Source organism: Dama dama, chromosome 15, assembly GCF_033118175.1.
Source record: "Dama dama isolate Ldn47 chromosome 15, ASM3311817v1, whole genome shotgun sequence".
Lineage (NCBI taxonomy): Eukaryota > Metazoa > Chordata > Mammalia > Artiodactyla > Cervidae > Dama > Dama dama.
The window spans coordinates 95394485-95413872 of NC_083695.1; the positions used below are offsets into that span (position 1 = coordinate 95394485).

Sequence of the window (19388 nt, forward strand, 5' to 3'; positions counted from 1 at the left end):
CCCAAATAAAACGTAACTCACGACTTTTCATTTCACTTCAGTCTGCACTCCCCATTGCCCTGAAGAGAGGTCTTCGGTGCTGCAGGTAAACACAGTTGGCAGAACTGAGCCTCTAAGAGATTTGAGAAATGCTGAAGCTGGTGGGGAAACAAATGTGAGTGGGGCCTCCTCACCCAGGAAGAGCCTGTAGCAGCCCCAAATGTCAGGACACGGAGTGGACGTGGGGTGAAGGCTTCTGCTTCTCACTTCACAGTTCAACAGGCATTATTCCCAACTAACAGCCTGTCTGCTAGAAACATAAAAGTCTGGATGCACTATAGGATGATTAGGAAATAATTCAGGCCTTCAGCTAAACCTCTCAGCAAGGAAAACAGAATGGAGAAAAGGGGACCCTTTCTTTATCTGTTGAAGGGCTTAGCCCTTCTGGCAGTTCTGCACACTTTTCCCATAGTTGCCTGACAATATTGACTCCTCCTTCCATGCTGATATTCCTAGTACACACACAAAATACACACACACACACACACACACACACACACACCCCTCCAAACCCACTGCAGTTAAATGTGGCAGAAAGTGAAGGTGTGAAAGTGAAAGTCACTCAGTCATGTCTGAATCTTTGTGATCCCGTGGACTATACAGTCCATGGAATTCTCCAGGCCAGAATACTGGAGTGGGTAGCCGTTCCCTTCTCCAGGGGATCTTCCCAACCAGGGATCGAACCCAGGTCTCCCGCATTGCAGGTGGATTCTTCACCAGTTGAACCACCAGGGACACCCTAAATGTGGCAGATATTTTGTCAAATTCTATTTGCCTCTTGAAAAATAATGAATATCAATCAGAATGCTTAATGGTTCAATTTCAGACAAGAAACAGGTTTTACATATTCAAATCTATAATGACTCATACTCCAACACAATGTGAAAAACAAAATTCTATACCAAGAACAATCTTCCCGAGAGCTGATTCTTAAAATAATTAGGGTCAGAACGTTAGATGAGTCATGACAAGTGACCAGCCAGGGAAAAATTCACCTTGCTCGTGGCCTGAGGTCATCAACTCTGTCTGCTCATTACTAATTAGTCTTCCAGAAATACTCCCTGTCCTGTTTTGCTGCAAACAGAATAATTTCAGTGAGTGGATCTTAGGAAATTAGAAGCTATCCATTTAAATGTCAATTCTTGCTCTGCAACCGGAAGTTGAGAACTGAGGTTATTTGCATATCTTTAAGATTCAGGTTAAAGACTTTAAGACTGCTTAAGGCAGCTCTTCCTCTTTTAATAAGAGTAAGTAAGGTTAAAGCTCATTTTGTAGCTGCTTGTAAGTTTATAATCACACATCTATCTGGATAGAGTGGTTCAGGGGCCACCATTACAATGGTGGCAGACAAAATGCCTTGATGTGTTAAGTCTATAAGGATCGGTATTCCCGTTGTGTTTGTTAGATTTAAGGCTCCATTCTCCACCTTTTTAAGTGCAAAATGAGATTCAGGCCAGCAGAGTGAAATGGAGCCCTGATCTATGACCCAGATAATTCAGGTCCTTGTTGTAATTAATTATACAAGGAGGCCATTGGACAGACGTCTGAGCCAGTAAAAGCCTCAGGGTTACTGGTCAGTGGGGACGCTGAGCTGGACCAGCTGGGGAGGAGGTGGGCCTCCCTGGAGCCTGGTAGCTGATTCCCCTCCTCTGCCTCTGCGCCTGCACCAGGCCAGCCTTCCCAGGCTCCAGCCTCTTCCGGTTTGGGGCTTCGGGATCAGAATCGATTTTTGCTCAAGTAAACTCTTCACTTTTCTAACATGCTTGTTAATCTTCTAACACTGTCCTCCACCTCAGAAGCCTGCAAAGGGCAGAGGGCTCCGGGTGGGGGAGGACCCTGCTCACCCTTCTCTGCTCTCGTAGCCCTGGCTCGACTTGGTCCAGAGCAGAAAAACAGGTGAACAACTGTGTCCTGACTGCTAATGAGCTCCATCCTTTCTCATCCCTGCCAGGCCTTGGGAGAAATAAAAGAAACAGCACCCAATTATCTCTGAGAATGCAAGCAGCAGAAAGGAGCGAGGAGACTGCCTATATTGTTTGCTTCTACATGTTTGCAAATAAGTTTCATTGTGACAAACTGCACCTGAATGTCCTCCAGGGGTTGGCAGCTCTCGGGACACCACCCCACAGGAGGTGACGGTCTCTCCTGTTCCAGAGTGAGGATGTTGGAAGCCGGGTGTCTGTGTGTGAGGGGTTTTGGTTCAAGCCTTCATTCAGCATCTTTTTAGATAATGGATGCCTCAGTCAAAGGAGGAAGCAAAATCACGCGCCCAGTTCTCACTGTCCCTGAGAACAGCTTGGTGTTACAAACTGAGGTGTGCACCTAGAACATTCCTTTCTCAGAATCAGGTGACTCGAGCTGATGCTCTGGAGGGAGGGGAATGTAGTGAGAACACTCCCTGCCACACCAGTAAACACGGATGCCACAGTCACCAGTGACGGCAGCCCTCCAGTGTGAGCCGGGGAGCCCAAGGGCACTCGGGAAGGAGAGTACCCACGAGAACACCCAGGATGTAGCAGCCGTCAGCCTACAGCCGCTCCCCACAGTAAGCCCCAGGGGGACTCAGGGTGTGAAAACCCCAGACAAGCTGAGGAGCAGTTAACAACACTCTTTAGGTGTTCAGACTACCTGACCTTTGCTGTAAAACATCTATATAACCTGGCTCCTCCCTGGCCTGCTCAGAACACTCCTCTCAAGGTCACTTGAGATGCTGTCTCCTCGGCTTGAAGTCCTAAAAATTTCTGCTGAATAAGACTTAACTCTCAACTTTTAGGTGGGGGGTACTTTTTCAGTTGCCAGTGTTATCGGCATCAATCACTCCATCTTAGCAGACTGCTACCAGCTTTGCAAGAGCAATCTGTCCATGTCCCTTACCTTAGCACTGATCAAAATGTTGAGGAAGCTTTTAAGACTCTTTCTCCTAAAGTTCCATTCAAATGCTTTTGGATCCAGCTAAAAGTATAGGCTGATCTCTGTTATCTGTGTTAGCATCACTTGAGATGGACTCAAAAATACTGCAAGCCTAGTAAACCACTCCAAAGCTAAAGCAAACACTCATTCCAAGGGTCAAGATTCCATTTCCTGGCCTTTCAACCAAGCTCTGTGGGTCAATCAGGGAAAACCCTGATCTCAAGATCTCAGTGAAGCCAAGACTATTTCAACCCACATGCTCAGGGACTGCACCTTTCCCAACACAGCTGATAAAAAATGTATAAGACCTAATTGGAGGGATCCTTTCTGAACGCATGAAAGTGTTCTGCTCTGACTCGGGAAAACGAGATTTGCTGGGGCAACTTGTGAACAGCTATCTCTCTGTCACGCATTGGATTCCTCTGCAGCTGGGAAGGATCTTTTCCCTTCTCCACATGCACTTCAGGTGAATTCAAGCACCCTTCAAACAGAGTGGATGGACTTCCTACAAAGATCTGGAATGGGTGCATGATGGAGAAGGTTACGTGTTACCAATTATGACATGTAGTCTCAAGGGGCATTCATACAACATCTGGAGCAAAAATGAAATGATGGGGGAAAAAAGCAAAGAAACTGTTGTAGTAAAAAGTTAAAAAAAAAGGGAATGAGTTTTTTTTTTTTTTTTTCTTTAACTTCCCTTGTGACTCAGACTAAAGAATCCAGCTGCAATGTGGGAGACCTGGGCTCGACCTTGGGTCGGGAAGGTCCCCTGGAGAAGAGAATGGCTACCTATTCCAGAATTCTGGCCTGGAGAATTTCATGGATAGAGGAGCCTGACAGGCCACAGTCCATGGGGTTTCAAAGAGTTGGGACAGGACTTAAAGACTTTGACTTTTCCTGAGAATAAAGAAGATAAAGAGAAAAGTGAGTAGGCCAGAACATCCCTAGTTTTTTTGTTTTTTGTTTTTTTACTTTAACTGCATTTAACTCTGCAAGTCTATAACTAAGTTTGCTTTTCTGCCCCTTAACCCTGCAGGAGCTACACTTCACACCTATTTCCTTTGACTCTAGGCTAAATACATCCTGTATCTGGGGTTTGCCTTCACAACACCCTTCCCCTTGTAGTTACATATCAGAAAGCAGGCTGCAGAGCCAGGGAACTGACAGACTCAATTGCTGGGTTGCTGACACCAGCCTGTGACTCTCTTTGAAACAATGCACGAGGAAGAAATCAAGATCCTAACAGCTTTGTTCCTCATCACTGACTCCTGACTGTGAGCCCTCATCTTATATAAGGCCCTAGACTCCTCATGATGCAAAGGACTGACTCATTGGAAAAGACTGATGCTGGGAAAGATTGAGAGCAGGAGGAGAAGGGGACAACAGAGGATGAGATGGGTGATGGCATCATCAACTCAGTGGACATGAGTTTGAGCAAACTTCAGGAGATATTGAAAGACAGCGAAGCCTGGAATGCTACATTCCATGGGGTCACAAAGAATTGGACACAACTGAGAGATTGAACAACAAGATTCCCCCTGGAGCGGGAAACAGTTCTAGAGGTGTGAGCGTGCTGTTTTCCCCTCTCAGCCAGTTGAGAATTAAAGCCACCTTTGTATTTCCTCCAAACTCTCTCTCTCTCTGTATTTTTCATTTGGCTTCGGTGGGCAGAGAAGGCCAAGATTTTGGCCAGCAACAAAACTAGTACATCAAAGTGATAACCACGGATTAGTTTACATGGTGAGACTGCTTTGCATTTTCTAAAATGCTTAACCAATACCCATTAATTTGTAATAGAAAACAACTTTTTAAAAGTAAGAGAAAAGGTTAAATGCAGGCCAATATCTGAACTGGAAAGGAAGCTCCCAGTGGCTGAAGGATAACCTTCTCTGGGTTCGTAACTTTGTGTGATGCAAAGAAAAAGCCAGAGCCGATCCCGTGGAAGGATCAATGTTTCTGTAGAAAGTGCCATAAAAACTTAATGACTAAATTCTGAAACAGGGAACACAGGTCCTTCGAAATCAACTGCCAGCATAACCAGGAGAATTGTGCTTTCCTCTCACGCTCAGGGAATGTATAGCCTAGACTCCCCTAAAAGTGGGTGCCCAGGGCCCCCCATCTCTTAGTTACTTGCTGCTGCCTCCAGCTTGCGCTTGTGGGGAGGGTCTTCGATGATCCTGTTGAGGTCCCCGCGGTTCCTCAAGTCCATCGGCTTCTCCCAGACAGACAACTGCATCGTCGGGTTGAAGAAGAAAACTCGGTCATCTCCCGTCCAGACCACACACCTGTGCAAATCGAGAAACCTCTCTTAGTCTCCCTCAAAGGCAAGCATCAAAAGACCATAGTGTGTGTCCTAAGTCGATCAGTCGTGTCTGATTCTCTGCGATCCCGTGGCCTGTAGCCCGCCAGCCTCCTCTGTCCATGGAGTTCTCCAGGCAAGAAGAGGAGTGGGTCGCCATGCCCGCCTCCAGGGGGATTTCCTGACCCAGGGATCAAACCCGAGCCTCGTGCTTCCTGCGTTTGCAGACAGGTTAGTGTAGGCGTGCATACAAACCCAAAAAGCCCTTTGGGGCTGAAATCCACACATCCACAAAAGTAATATTTTCACAAAGTATGAATAATAATAGCAATGTCTGGCTTTTCAGGGTAATTCTCAGATGTTTCTCATACATTCTCTCATTTGATTCACAGGCAGACAGCAGCCTGACCTTCCTCTCACTGGTAAGGACAGCAAAGTTCAGAGAAGTGAGCGGCTTAACTGGGTCCCAGGAGGTCTGAGCTCTTGCCGAAGGCCAGCTCTCCTTTCAGTTGGATTCTCACTCTGGCTCTGGGTCCAAGGACCAGGTAACACAGACCTTGGTTCCCGGTAAACTTCCCCGATTGGACACTGACTTAGCAGCTGGGTCCATGGAGCCACACGGAGGCCACAGCCCATCCCTGCCCAGCTGAGAGCCAGCAAACCGGCTGCTGGAATTAGCAACCTCAGCCCTGGCGTCCTGCTTTGTTCTCAGAAGAGCAAAGAATTAGCTTTGCATTTTCACATGTAGGAAACTAAAGTCTCCAAAAGGAATAATATGCAATTTTAAGACCTCATCTCTGTGAAAGGTTATCAAAGAGAAGGAAAGATTGCAAAGGAAAAATAGTGAAGAAAAGAAAAACAAAGGAAAAGAAGAGCTCCCTTCCCACGGAGTGAGTCTGCAATGTGGGAACGCACACAGGAATTCAGACCTGGCCTCAGTGTGTCCCAACAACATGGCCAGTCAAGGTCACCAGAGTGGCCTCAGGCTGTGTCCTGTGACCAGTTTCGTGATGGTGCAGAGAAATGAGCTCGGTCCTGCCTCTGGTTTGGGCCTTCCAGAAGGTTCCTCTTCGGCTAGGCCTCTCCCCTTCTGGGATCTCAGCTTCCTACAGTGACTTCTGAGGGCTCTGGAAGCACCAGGACTCTCCCCAGGCCCCTCAGAAGCTGCAGGAATGAGCAGGACTAATTCTCGTGGACTGAAACCCTCTGGTCATTGATTTCTTAAGGGATTGGGGACACTCCTGGGCACTGCCTGGCCTCCCAACCACCAGCTCCTACCTTACAATCAGACACACCTGGTCACCTGTCCTTTCTCTGGATCCAGGCAGCACATACCAGTCTGCTTCCCACAGAGAAAATCACTCCCACCCTTGAGCCTCTGTGCTCAGACCAGCCACCACTTCCCATGGGCCAGACAGAAGGCTCGGCTCAGGGGCTGAGCCTCCTGCTCTGAAACTCTGTGCAGACCAGGTCCCTTCGTAGAAATGACCTTTAGATGGTCTGTCTGATTTACTCCACAGCCAGGCCAGGTTCATGGGAGTGGTGAGCCAAATAACGACCCCAAAGAGGTCTACATCCCACTCCCAAGAACCTATCAATGTTACCTTACAGGGCAAAAGGGACCTTTCAGGTGTGATTAAGTTCCTGTCTTGAGATGGAGGGAGGAGGCTGGACTGTCCAGGCAGATTCAGTGTCATCAGAAGGGTCCTCATAAGAGGAAGAGGGAGGCTGGGGAGTCAGAGTCAGAGAAGGGGATGGGAGGATGGAAGCAGAAGACAGACAGACAGACACACACGGGGGGCAGTGGGTGGAGACAGACCATACTCCACTCTGGCCTTGATGTTGGAGGAAGGGGCTGCGGATGCCGATGCCTCTAGAAGCTGGAGAGTCTTGAGCAGAGTCTCCCCTGAGCCTCGGGAGGGAACCAGTCGCCTCCTCCCCACCTGGATTCAGCCCCGTGGGACACGGGTTGGATTCTGACCTCCAGAGCTATGATATGTGAGTTTCCACAGGTTGATGACCAGTAGACCTCACCCTTGACCCCTCCCCATCCTGGCTGCCAGCATCAGGGTCTGCATCCGGCCAGCAGTGACCTAGACCCCCACACTGTATTGGCCCCTGCTGGCCTGGTCATCCAGGTAGAAGGCCATGACCTGCCTTCTCAGTGGATGCACCCTCCAGCTCTAGGCATGCCCTTGACCTTCAGGTGACCTTGAGAGCTGCCCTCACCCTCAGTGATTTCCATTCCATCATCTGTGAGGTGGGGCCTGCAATGGACATTTGTGTTATTCTAACATGTCCATTACTGTGGGAAAATTGAGGCAAACATGAGGATCAGCCTTTACTAGAGACTAGATGACGGGATAGACCATCATCTAGGCAAACAAGGGCTAGACCTGAGGGGCAGGACTGGCAAGCTGGACAAGGTCCCTGCCCGATGGACGGGTCTGCCCGCTGCCCCCAAGAGGGCCTGGACAGGGGACAGGCGACCTCTCGCAGCCTGGAGGAAGCTGCCTGCCTGCTGGTGCAGAAGTCGTCTGGCTTAAGAAGCTTTTACTGTGTACAAAGCTGCAGGTAATTATGCTATTCTGTACATTATGTACAATTCTGCCACTGCGTAAGTTCTTGCACAGAATTCTGGGCCAGCAGGGACCATAAACCCTGCAGGGAGCACAGCCCCTTCCCTCTCAGATGCTCTGGAGGGTGACGAAGTCCCTCCTGCTGGGTCTGGGGGCTGTGCTTCCGGCAACACTCAGCACATGTTCTTAGCACCACAAGTAGCCCACCTGGGTTATCTGGGGACCACAGGGTGAGGGGGGGGAGGTTTGCCTGGTGTGAATGCAGGCTGTTTGCAGCTTCAGCTAAATCAGAATGCAGGTGATGTCAAGTAAGAAGCCAGCAGACCCGCAACAGCGTAGAGGGTGAAGACCAGTCCTGGGCACCCTCCCACATGGAGGGAATCCATCAGGCTTGTCTGGAGCATGCAGACGGCTGGTCACCTGCCAACACACAAGCTTCCAAAGCCTTCTTTGGCCAGGCTGCAGCTGGAAAAATAGCTCCAAGACCAAAGCTCCTGGCAGCAAGTAAGTCGGTTTGTGACAGTCTGGATGATATCTTTTCCCTATGTTTTACTGCACTTGGCCTGAGTGGGAAAGTCTAGATGTATCTTTGATTCCCTGAATCCCTATCTACTTAAAAATTTAAGAGCTGCTGTGTGACCCCTGGGACCCCTGACCACACCTGCAGGACAATGAACCTCTATGGCGGACACACCTGACAGGTGTGGCTCTTCTGGCAGAAAGTCATCCTGTGCCCAGCACCCCTCCACCCACACATGCACACACACTCGCACATGTGTGCACACACACACATGCATTCACACACACACATGCATACACACCTGTGTGTGCACAGATATATACACATACATTCACAGACATGCATACACACTTGTGCATAAATGCATATGCACACACTCACATGTGTACATGCACACACATGCATTGACACACATGCATATACACTTGTGCATGCACACCTGTATACACCTGTATGTATACACATACATCCACACACATGCATACATCCTTTGTGTGCACACACACATACACACTTGTGCATAAATGCACATGCATACTCACATGTGTGCACACAAATGCATTTGCACACATGCATACACTTGTGTGCACACACATGCATTTACACACATGCATATACACTTGTGCGTGCACACACATACATTCACATGCACACATACATACACACTTGTGCATAAATGCACACGCACACGCATGCATGTATGCACATGCATACACTCTTGTGTGTGCACACATACATTCACACACATGCACGCACACTTGTGCATAAATGCACATGCACACACACTTGCACACATGCATTCACACACATGCATATACACTTGTGTGAGCACACACATGCATTCACACACACACATACACACTTGTGCATAAATGCACATGCACACACTCAGGTGTGCACACACACGTTTGCACACATGAATGCACTTGTGTGCACACACACATGCATTCACACACATGCATACACACTTGTGCATGTGCACACATACATACACACTTGTGCATAAATGCACGTGCACACACTCACGTGTGCACACACACATGCATTTACACACATGCATACACTCTTGTGTGCACACACATACATTCACACACATGCATACACACTTGTGCATGCACACACACATTCACACATGCATACACACTTGTGCATAAACACGCATGCACACACACCTGCACATATGCATTCACACACACGCATATACACTTGTGCATTCACACACACACGCACACATGTGTGTGCACACACACATGCACACCAGTGATCTGGGCATCGCGGCCCCACCCCCAGTGGCCTCAGCCCCATGGCTGACTGGTCTGTTCCCTCCTCTAGAGTCACTGGGGGCACTTAGGAGACCAGGGCCTTGGAACCCTGCCTTCCAGGATGGCTCTGCCTCTGTGCGTCTCAGCACCTCAAGCAATGGACTCACTGCTCTGGACTCAGCGTCCTCATTTATAAAAGCAGATTGGTGAACGCAGGTCTAGCCCCAGATGATTTCTTAAGTCCCTTCTAACTTTTATTCTATCTTCTGTTCTTTTCTGTTAATTTTCCAGTTTGGTCCAGGACCCCAGGCATAGTCATGTCAACGTCCTTCCATGTAGGTCACCTTATGGGCAGGCACACCATCCCCGGGCCCTGAGCTAGTCCGTCCTGGGCACTGGGTAGCTGTGCTCAGCAGGTCACTACTGCACCTGGAGATCACGCCGACCTGGGATCGCCTCCCCTAGCAGCCCGCTGGGGTCAGGGCGTGGGGCAAATCCACGGTGAGGTGATTGGCCTCCTGCTGAGACCACATCCTCTTAGCACAGCGCTACTCCCCCTTCCCCTCCCCACCCTGCCTTCCTCTGCCCTGAAACCACTCCTCAGTAACTCCAGGCACTGGGAACGCTGTCCAAAGTGTGCTTCTGGGGACCCTGACTAGAACAGACCCTAAAGGGGAGGAAAGACAGAGTAGAGTCTAAACTTACAAGAGTTTCTAACAGCAAGTGATGAGTTCCCTGAGAAAGCGGGTCAACAAGGATCTGCCCACATGGGAAAGTCTGGGGCTTGTGCATCCACACCCAGGGGATGGGACACTTCAGCCAGAATTACCGAGGAGCCAGCAGCCTTGGTCACAGAGGCAGGGAGGGGGCCATGCACCCTTTGGCGCAGAAGGGGTGCAGAGGTAGCCCCCAGCCAGCACCTCAAATGCTGTGTGAGGCTAGCCTCAGCCAACCCCAGCCTTCCCACTGCTCTGGGAGGTGTCCTGGGGTCCCAGAGCCGGGGGTCTGCAGGGCCTGAGAAGGTTCTGGTTGACATGTGAGCGGGGGCACCTGGGGAATAAGAAGCAGCTGGAAGCAGGTGAGTGAAGCTGTTGCAGCCCCTGGTGGGGTGGGGGGGCCCTGAGCCGTGCTCCTGGTGGGCAAAGAGTGGAGGGGTTTCAGCCTCCAGCCCTGGTAGCTGCTGACAGCCGTCACCTCCCTGGATGCTGGCTGAGGGCAGACCACACACCTGCATGGCTATCCTTCCTGAGAAGGGGATACACTCAGACGCAAAGACACATGGACTCCAAACGGTCCCCCTGATGGGAGGCCCCAGTCAGATTCAGGTCATCATCCCACTGAGCACCTGGGCTCCTTCCGCTCTGGCTCCAAGCCCGGCTGTTAAGAAAGAAGCTTCACGTTGACCGGAATTGACTTGGTTCTCCCCAGATGCGGGACGGGTCCATGCTGTAGGTGGGCTGCCCGCAGGACGCGCTGATTCCCTCAGCACCGGGAACTGCGTAGATGGATCGTCACGCCACACCCTCCTCTCGGAGAGACCCAGTGCCTGGACCGCCGTGCGGGGAGCAGCCCCAACCCCCACAGCCACCACCAGGCAGCCTCTCCAGTGACGGGCGAGCGGAGCCAATTAGAGACTTAATGGGGGATTATTACCCCGGAGACAGGAGTGACAAGTAGTCACACGCACACGCCCACATCCAGAATGCAAAGAGCCCCCTTCCCGTGCCGCAGGGACGCCCGTGGGACTGAAGGGACGAGCTGGCAGCAGGTAAACAAACGTGACTCCCTGGGAGAAATCTGTCCACTGGTCACGCTTGGTCTCCACCGGACAGAGCCAGCTGCACGATGCAGAATTAATTTCATGTATCATTTATGCACACTTAAAACAATACGTATACATTCCTCTAGCTTAATCACAATGTATAATTTCTGGACGGCTGCCATGTTCCCTCTCCTCTTTAACTGTCCCCAAATCCCAGAGGGTACAATTAGTGTGCCAGAGTTAGTTAAGTCTGGTACAAAACATCCACATTTAGCAGCCCTAGTGCGTGAAGACCCGTTTTAGCAAGTGGAAACGGGGACTGCTGGCTTGCTGTACAAAATAATCCCCCCATCGCCTTCATACAGCACACTCCAGCGTTCACGGCTCTGCAGTAGGGAAGATATTTCCACTTCTCTCTCCAAGCGTCTAGCTCAGCCCAGCAAGGGAGGGCTCCGTGCCTCTGCCCCCTTCCGCACACAGGAAGACACACCCGGGTCCCTTGTCCACGAGAGCGCTGTCCCAGGAGCAGAGTCCCGCCTGCAGGGTGGACCCCGTGTGCCCCGGGTCACAGCTGCAGGGCTGAGGCCTCTGAACCCAGAAGGCAGCACCTCTATGTCCTCTGTTCTCTGCCCCCTTCCCCCTCCTGCCCACCTTTGTCCCTGGGAAGGGGCTGACCTGGGAGGTCTGAGCAGCTCCAGCTCCACGGGGCAGGTCGGGTGAGGCAATGGGGCTCGCAGACACGAAGATTCAGGGGAAGGAGGGTGGAAACAGCTCTCCCCTCCTCCTCCTGGGACATGGTGGTTTATGCTCAGAAATGCGTATCTGGTTGTGGCCTCATTCTCATCTGGTTGTGGCCTCATTCTTCACGGAGCTCCTGGGGTTCCCGGTGACCTCTGATGTGAGAGCAAGCCTCCCGTGGGCAGGAAGTGAAGCAAACACCTTCAGGGCAACTCCATCTGGACTACGGGCCGGGCCGTCCAGGGGCACTTTCCTTCTCAGACAGTCACGGTGCCACCTACTCCGCGGTCACATCCATCAGAGTCCAGCTTCTGCACGGCAGGGGCTTCTCACCACAGGGACCCCCGAGCTCCGGCTCCCCCTGCCCGGCCTAATGAGGGCCAGGGCGGAGGGCCCTGCAGGAGCAGGCCTGGGGCTGGGCCAGCGGGGGCCTCCGCGGAGAGGCCGCCCGTCCAGGGGAGAACAGGCAGATCTGAGACGTGAGAGGTGCTCAGCACGCGGCCGTGGCAAGCGGACACTGACGCGGCGCACGCATCACGGCTCCTGGGCAGCCCTGCCCGCGCCTCGGGTCACCCCAGCTTCCGACAGCACCCGGGGGCCTGCGGGGGCCTTGGGCTCACGTCTCACAGACCCAGTCCCCTGCCCCCGTCTCCCTGCCTCATGCCAGGAGGACACCTGGCCGCGGGTTCCTGCTTCTCTGAGGGCTGACTGCAGCAGGCGCCCGCGCGTTTTTCGTCTGGGTGAGCTCTCACACGCGTGGGGAACCGTGAGCGTCCTGGCCTGTGGGAGAGTGGCCGGCGGGGACGCACAAGGAGGGACTGGCGTCCTGGTCTCCCTCACCCCTGGAGGACCTCTTTGCTTCCTGAGAACCTGGGTGCCCCGGGGCTTGGGCTGATGACTGGCCCAGCCCGGGGACAGGGGGCGGTGGGTGGTCTGAGCTCACTGGGTGCAGCAGGCGTGGCCCCCAGGCCAGAGGAGCCCTTCCTGGAGGCGGACCGCCATCATCCCGGGGTGTGCTGTCCCCGAGTTTCCATGGGTGCCACACCCAGGTTAAGCACACATCAGACCACGCCGCATGCAGCCGCTCCCGTTGGGAAGGGGGAGGCCACAGAAGAAGCCAAGGCTGGCACTGCCCCCGCGCCCCGGACCCCCACCCCACAAGCTCCTGGTCCCTTCTGCACTTTTCAGGGAGCATGCAGACCCAATCTCCCAGGCATGGGGGTGTTTGAACGCCGGTACGCTTCACCCCAGAATGCTCGGGGAGGCCAGGCAGCCTCGCTCAGGTGGCACTGGGTCAGGGAAGCTCGGAAAGAGGGGATCAGAAGTGAGAAAAACGCCCAGGTTCAGCTGCCCCCTCGGAAAGCTGCAGGCGCGGTGCCTCCTGCAGCCCCGCCGCCCCCTTCCCCGAGAGAGGACAGTGCCCCGCACGGCCGCCACTCGGGCTGGAGGGCTGATCAGCGATTCCTCCCGACCGAGGACCCGTGGCATGCGGGAGCGGCCCCTGAGGACGCCGTGACCCCAGGATCCCACGGAGCATTCTGCCCTGGAACATGGCATTACCGAGACGTTGAAACTGCAGCCTCCACAGTTAGATGTCTCTAGGGCTCAAGGCCAGGTCTCCTACACAATTATAACCCCTGGGGCAGCATCGAGTACTCAGGGACAGGGTCACACACCTCGCTGAATTGACCGCAACCGCTCATATGATTTTCAGTCAAGTGCGTGTGCCTTAGAAACACACACGAGAGAGTTTGGTTCTAGAAGACCCCGGACAGCGTCTGTGGCATCACAAACAAAGTAATAGTTTGAATCGGTTCCTTCCCCCATTCAGTTCCTGGCACCAAGCTCCTAAAACCCTTGGAATCAGCTGAGTGACGGGGGCATCTTTCTTACTCATAAGGAGCATCCCGACCTCACGTGAGTTCAGGCTGACGACAGGGTGACTGATGCGCCTCCATGCGTGACCATGGAGGGTGGGGGCTGGTCCCAGAAAGACCGGCCCCATGATCAGAGGGCTCGCTTTCTGGCCCCACGCCCACCCTCCAGGAGCGGGGAGGACAGGCCTAGTAACAAAGCATTCGGGGAGCTTCCTCTGGGTTCAGAGGGCTGCAGTGTGCTGCCCTCGCTGATGTCCTGGGGGGTGGCAGCCCCAGGAGGGTGTGGGGCCCAGAGACCCCTGCCCCGCAGCCCGCGCATGCCTCTCTGCCATCTGGCTGTCCCTGGACTGTGCTCTGTGTAAGACAGAATTCATCACAAGTGAATTGCTCTCCTAAGTCCTGTGAGTCGCCCTAGCAAAGTTTCAAACCCGACGGGAGGTTGTGGGAACCCAGAACTTGCAATCAGCCGGGGAGACGTACAGGCGCAGGGGGCTGGGACTCGGGCCTCGGCCCGTGGGGTCTGCGCTAACCCAGGAGCTGGCGTCAGACCCGACTTGAACGGCAGGACTCTCTCGGCACTGGAAACACTGCGTCGTTAGGCGTCACCTTCGGGGGCCCCGGACCTGTGGGGCATCCCCGGCTCACCAAGCACTGGAGCTGAAGGGTGGGAGGCCCTTGGGTGCCCGTGACACCGACCGCTGAGCAGAGAAGGGGCGGGGCCCCGTCTGTCCAGCGGAGAGCAGGGTTTCCCGCGGTACGCGGGGGGCCAGGGCAGGACAGATGCTGGGATCCACTCAGGACATCAGACAGGGCAGACGCCACACCTGCAGACCGCGGTCGGCTGCCGTTCCTACCTCGATGGCACGTTAAGTGTCTCTGTTCCTTTTCTCTAAATTAGCTGTTCCTCCCAACCATATCCTGCAGTCTAATCTGCAGGCTTTAAAACTAATTTTACTATAATAACCTTTTTTTTCTGCTTCTAAATTACTCCATTATAAAAGGACATTTTTGAAAATCAGAGTCGGAGGCTCCCTCGTGGAGGGTGCTTTGAGTGCAGAGGCTCAGAGAACGGGAATCCTCACAGGGCAGCCACAGAGAGCGGGCACGTCTTTAATTAACAGCTCCTCGGTTACGCTTCTCCTGGAGTCCACGGAAAGGCCTTTGAAGTGCAAGGCGTGCTGCTGTCTCTCCAGACACGGATCAATACGCCACGGCATTCCTACTTTACTGCATATTTGCAAATATATTGGAGCAGGATAACTTATCACTTAAGTGCTATTTTTCTTTTGGCAGATGGTGACAATGGTGTGGAACTCCACCTGCCAGGAGCTGCAAATTGCTTTGTGTAAAACAGCATTACCCACAGGGCATGCATTTCTCTCTGGGGGAGACCAGCGCTGGGTCAGAGGGCTGTCTCCCCGGCCCCCAGGCTCGGGGTGTCTTACCAGGGGGATCCCGGCACCGGGGTGGATGCCACGGGCCTTGTGCCTTTGGGCGTGCTGTCCTCGCTGGTCACCAGGATCGACGGAGGCTCCTGTGAGTAGAGAGAGCAGGAAAGCACTTTAAAACAAATTGAAACACTCCTCTCCAATTAGAGGCAACCAAGTAAAGACTAACTAGTCTCCTGCAGACAGACCTGCCCACAGCGGTTCTTAGGTAATGACCGGCTCAGCAGAGCCAGGGCGCGGGCCTGGGGGGGTCACGTGGGACTTTAAGAATTCATGGCACAACTGACGTGTAGACGAGGGCCTCCCTGTAATTATCCCGAACTGGCTTGGCTGCCTGCTTCTGCGGAGACAGACACGGGCAGAGCAGCTGAGAGAGCGCTTCTGAACGGCCCGGCGCCCAGGGCAGAAACCCCCTGGACTCGTCTCTGGAAACAGGCTGACCGAGGGGCTGGACTCACGGTGTCAGCGAGCCCAGCCTCCAGCGGCCCCGGGAGGCGGGGCTGGCCCTGCCCAGCCCGGCCCTGGCAGGCGGGGAAAGGGACAAGCCCGTGTCCTTGCAGTGTCCTGTCACTCCAAGGACGCCCCCCGCCCCCCCATTTCTGGAGTATCCACCTGGGGGCAGAGTTCATGGCCTGTTTCACATGGTGTAGCTGACTGTGATACACAGTTGGGTCTGAAAAGCACCGACTCTGTCTTCATGTAGAAAATAAGAATGTCTGAGCATGATATCCCCTAGAAGAAAATGAAGATTTCCTAAAGCTAAAAAAAAAAAAAAACTACAGCTAGGAAGCTAGGACACCTGACCGTTGCTTATTATGGATAGAATCTGGACAGAAATAAAAGCTTTTCTGAGATTAAAAACCATAGACAATTATAACACCAACATAAACGTGAACCCAAGAGTCAGACTGACTTACCTAGACGTGAGGATATACAAGAGACACTGAATTTTGTTAAACAAGGGAAAGTGAAAAGTGAAATTGTTAGTTGCTCAGTTGTGTTCAGCTCTTTGTGACCCCGTGGACTGTAGCCCGCCAGGCTCCTCTGTCCATGGGACTCTTCAGGCAAGAATACTGGAGCAGGTAGTCATTCCCTTCTCCAGGGGATCTACCCCACCCATGGATTGAACCCGGGTCCCCCACATTGCAGGCAGATTATTTACCATCTGAGCCACCAGGGAAGCCCTTAAGCAAAAGGAAACAGAACCAAACTTCTAAGGTGGAAATGAAAAATTACCATGAGAAAATTTTTTAAGAAGTCAGTGCTATCTCAAACCTTGAGCAGCTCTAAGAGAAAACTGAAACCACAGTGAGCACAATAAACTCTAGTGGCAAGGAAACATGTCTTTCTTTCTACCGCCTGTTTTCATTATTTTAATCTCAAATTTAGAATATAATAAGGACCTCGTTTCCTTTCTCTCGAAAAATCAGTAAGATTACAAAATCCTAGTACATTATTCCAAACAGCAACCAGGTTCTGAGCTGAGAACGTTAAGTTCAGTTCAGTCCAGTCGCTCAGTCGTGTCCGACTCTGCCACCCCATGAACCGCAGCACACCAGGCCTCCCTGTCCATCACCAGTTCCCAGAGTCCACCCAAATACATGTCTGTTGGGCAATTAAAGCTCTAGATTCATTTAGAAAAAGTTAAATGTCATCCTAAAAGCTGAGAATCTTTTTCTACCACCATCAGTGTCAGCGCTTCATGAGGCAGTGTAGGTAAGGACAGGGTTAGCCGGCTGTGGGATGATCAAACACCAGGACGCCCACACCCCATGCCCTGTGGGGTGCCGCTGGTGGGCGGCCACGCAAGGACAGGGCCATTGCACCAAAAGCCCAGACGCTTGTCCAGGGGCCCCCCGAGGGCCACACTGGGACCACAGCTCATTCTCACCTCCCAGCTTCCTTTCAAACAGAGTTGTTAGCGAGGAAAGGGCTGGGTTCTGAGAGCACCAAGAGGAAAGATTCAAATATAAAGTTAAAAGATCACCAGGGTCTATCTATACGGGTGAGATAAACCCCAAAGAAGTCACTTGAAGCTACAGTAAAATCGCAGACAATGAAGTGAGACCTCCTCCTGCTCACGCCCTAGCAGGACCCTCGTCACCAGGAGTGAACAGCCAGTGTCAGCAGAGCCGGCCAGAGGATGAGCAGGGAGGCCTGGGATACAAAGGTCAGCGGACCAGGTCCACCGTGGCTGCTGGGAACCCCAATCATTAAAGGTTAGACATGTGAGGTCCAGTACTGGAGGGGTGGTCTCTTTCACACTCGACCATCCTGGTATCTTACTGGGGTCTGCCCAGTGCCCTTCTTTCATTGTGACAGGTAATTACATGGAATAAACGATTTGCAATTTATATGATTATTCCTAATTCATAAGTTCACGAACAATTGTTTTTTCTGGAATTTTGGGATAGTATAAAGTCTTAGTTTCCTATGGGAAAATAAGTTCAGGATAAATAATGAACATAACAAAGTGTATTTAGAAACAGTTGTGTTAAAAATACACGGGTATGTTAAGACCAGAGTTTATATTACTAATCCAATCAGGAAAACGAGGGGAGATTTTCATTATGAAGCTAATTGAACAATGAAACCCAATGAGGGGCCTCTGTGAGTAGTAGATTTCCCCCGATAATTTTTTCAGGGAAATACGATGGGACATGATTTGTGATAGAGAGACTAACACTTAAATTTGGCGATGCTGGGATTCTCCACTGCTAATTACCAAGGTCGTCTTCTGGTGTGGCGCGCTGGCTATGATTTCCTGTTGGTGATAAAAATGGCTAATCACGGCATAAAACTCCCCTCCGCACTGAAGTAATAAAAGTGAATTAGACGCACAGAGCGCAGAGATAAAGAAAGTTGTTAAAGCAGAAGAAAGACGATCTGTTTAATAAAGATGCAATTCTGGCATGGATGTTCATCTCAAAGAGAGAAATCCTTCATCGGGAAGCAAGAGACTAATTTGCACTATCGTTCGTGATTCACTGACACCATCTAGCCCCAGCACTAATGAGGGAGAGGATGGTGGGGACCACAGGTGAGGGTGCCCAGGGATGTTGCTGATGGGGAACAGGCAAGACAACCACAGGAACGGGGACCTAGCAGGCCGAGGTAGAGATAAGGCTGATAACAGCATAGGAAGAGAGAATGTTCACACAGCACTGGGGCAGACCAGAGGCCACCAGGGTGTCTGACGGATCAGACCAGAGGCCACCAGTGTATTTAATGGATCAGAGCATGTTATGTGCCATTTATGACTTTCAAAGGCAGCAGTAAAAGTTGATTTCTTGGTTATTCATGGGAAAGGAAATGCACTCAACATATTCTCAGTCAATCTATAAAATGCTGCTTTATAGGGAAGGACCTGAGATTCTGTGTTCAGAAAACACAAGCATGCACTGGTTTTCCTGTAACAGTGAAACCAAATGCAGATCACAGCTTCGCCCAAGGGGTGTCCAACTGCACAGCCTGGCTGCTGTGTGCACACGCCTTCTGAGACAGGGGGACAGCACACGTGAGAATCCAGGGTCACCACCCAAGCCCCTCTGAGCAGAGCCTGCCAGTGGGCTCTGGACTGGATACAGACGGGAAGGCCAGGCTGCTCCTGCTTGGCTCCCAGACGCCCCTCCCTTCTGCTGGGTTCTGCAGCGGTCCCCCTGGCAGTGGTCCGGTACCACAGAGGGAACTGCAAAGCATCACTACTGAGAGTCAGGTGGGAAATGGGGGGAAGGGTGTGTGGGCCCCCAGGGCCCCCGGGTGGGGGTTGTGCATCTCACAGCCACCAACCTTGTCCTCTCCATCCCCCGCTGGGCTCTTCCTCTCTGCGTGTAGCACCAGGGCTGGGGGGCAGGGCGCCCGGCTGCGCTCTCTGCTTTTGTCTGTGGGACCAAAACAACCATCGTTAGCATCCATCTGACACATCAGTTTGTAAAACCGAAGACGGACAAAGAG

General features: G+C 52.2%; 1 protein-coding gene across 1 annotated transcript in view; it reads right to left on the reverse strand.

Annotated features, from left to right (window-relative positions):
- The window catches only part of TCERG1L (transcription elongation regulator 1 like), a 197146-nt gene that overhangs the window by 46184 nt on the left and 131574 nt on the right, over window positions 1-19388 (reverse strand). The window contains exons 5-7 of the mRNA XM_061163193.1: window positions 19224-19315; window positions 15432-15520; window positions 5080-5234 (exon numbers count right to left, since the gene is read on the reverse strand). Coding sequence (XP_061019176.1) covers window positions 5080-5234; window positions 15432-15520; window positions 19224-19315 — 336 coding nt within the window. The remainder of the gene's footprint in view (window positions 1-5079; window positions 5235-15431; window positions 15521-19223; window positions 19316-19388) is intronic.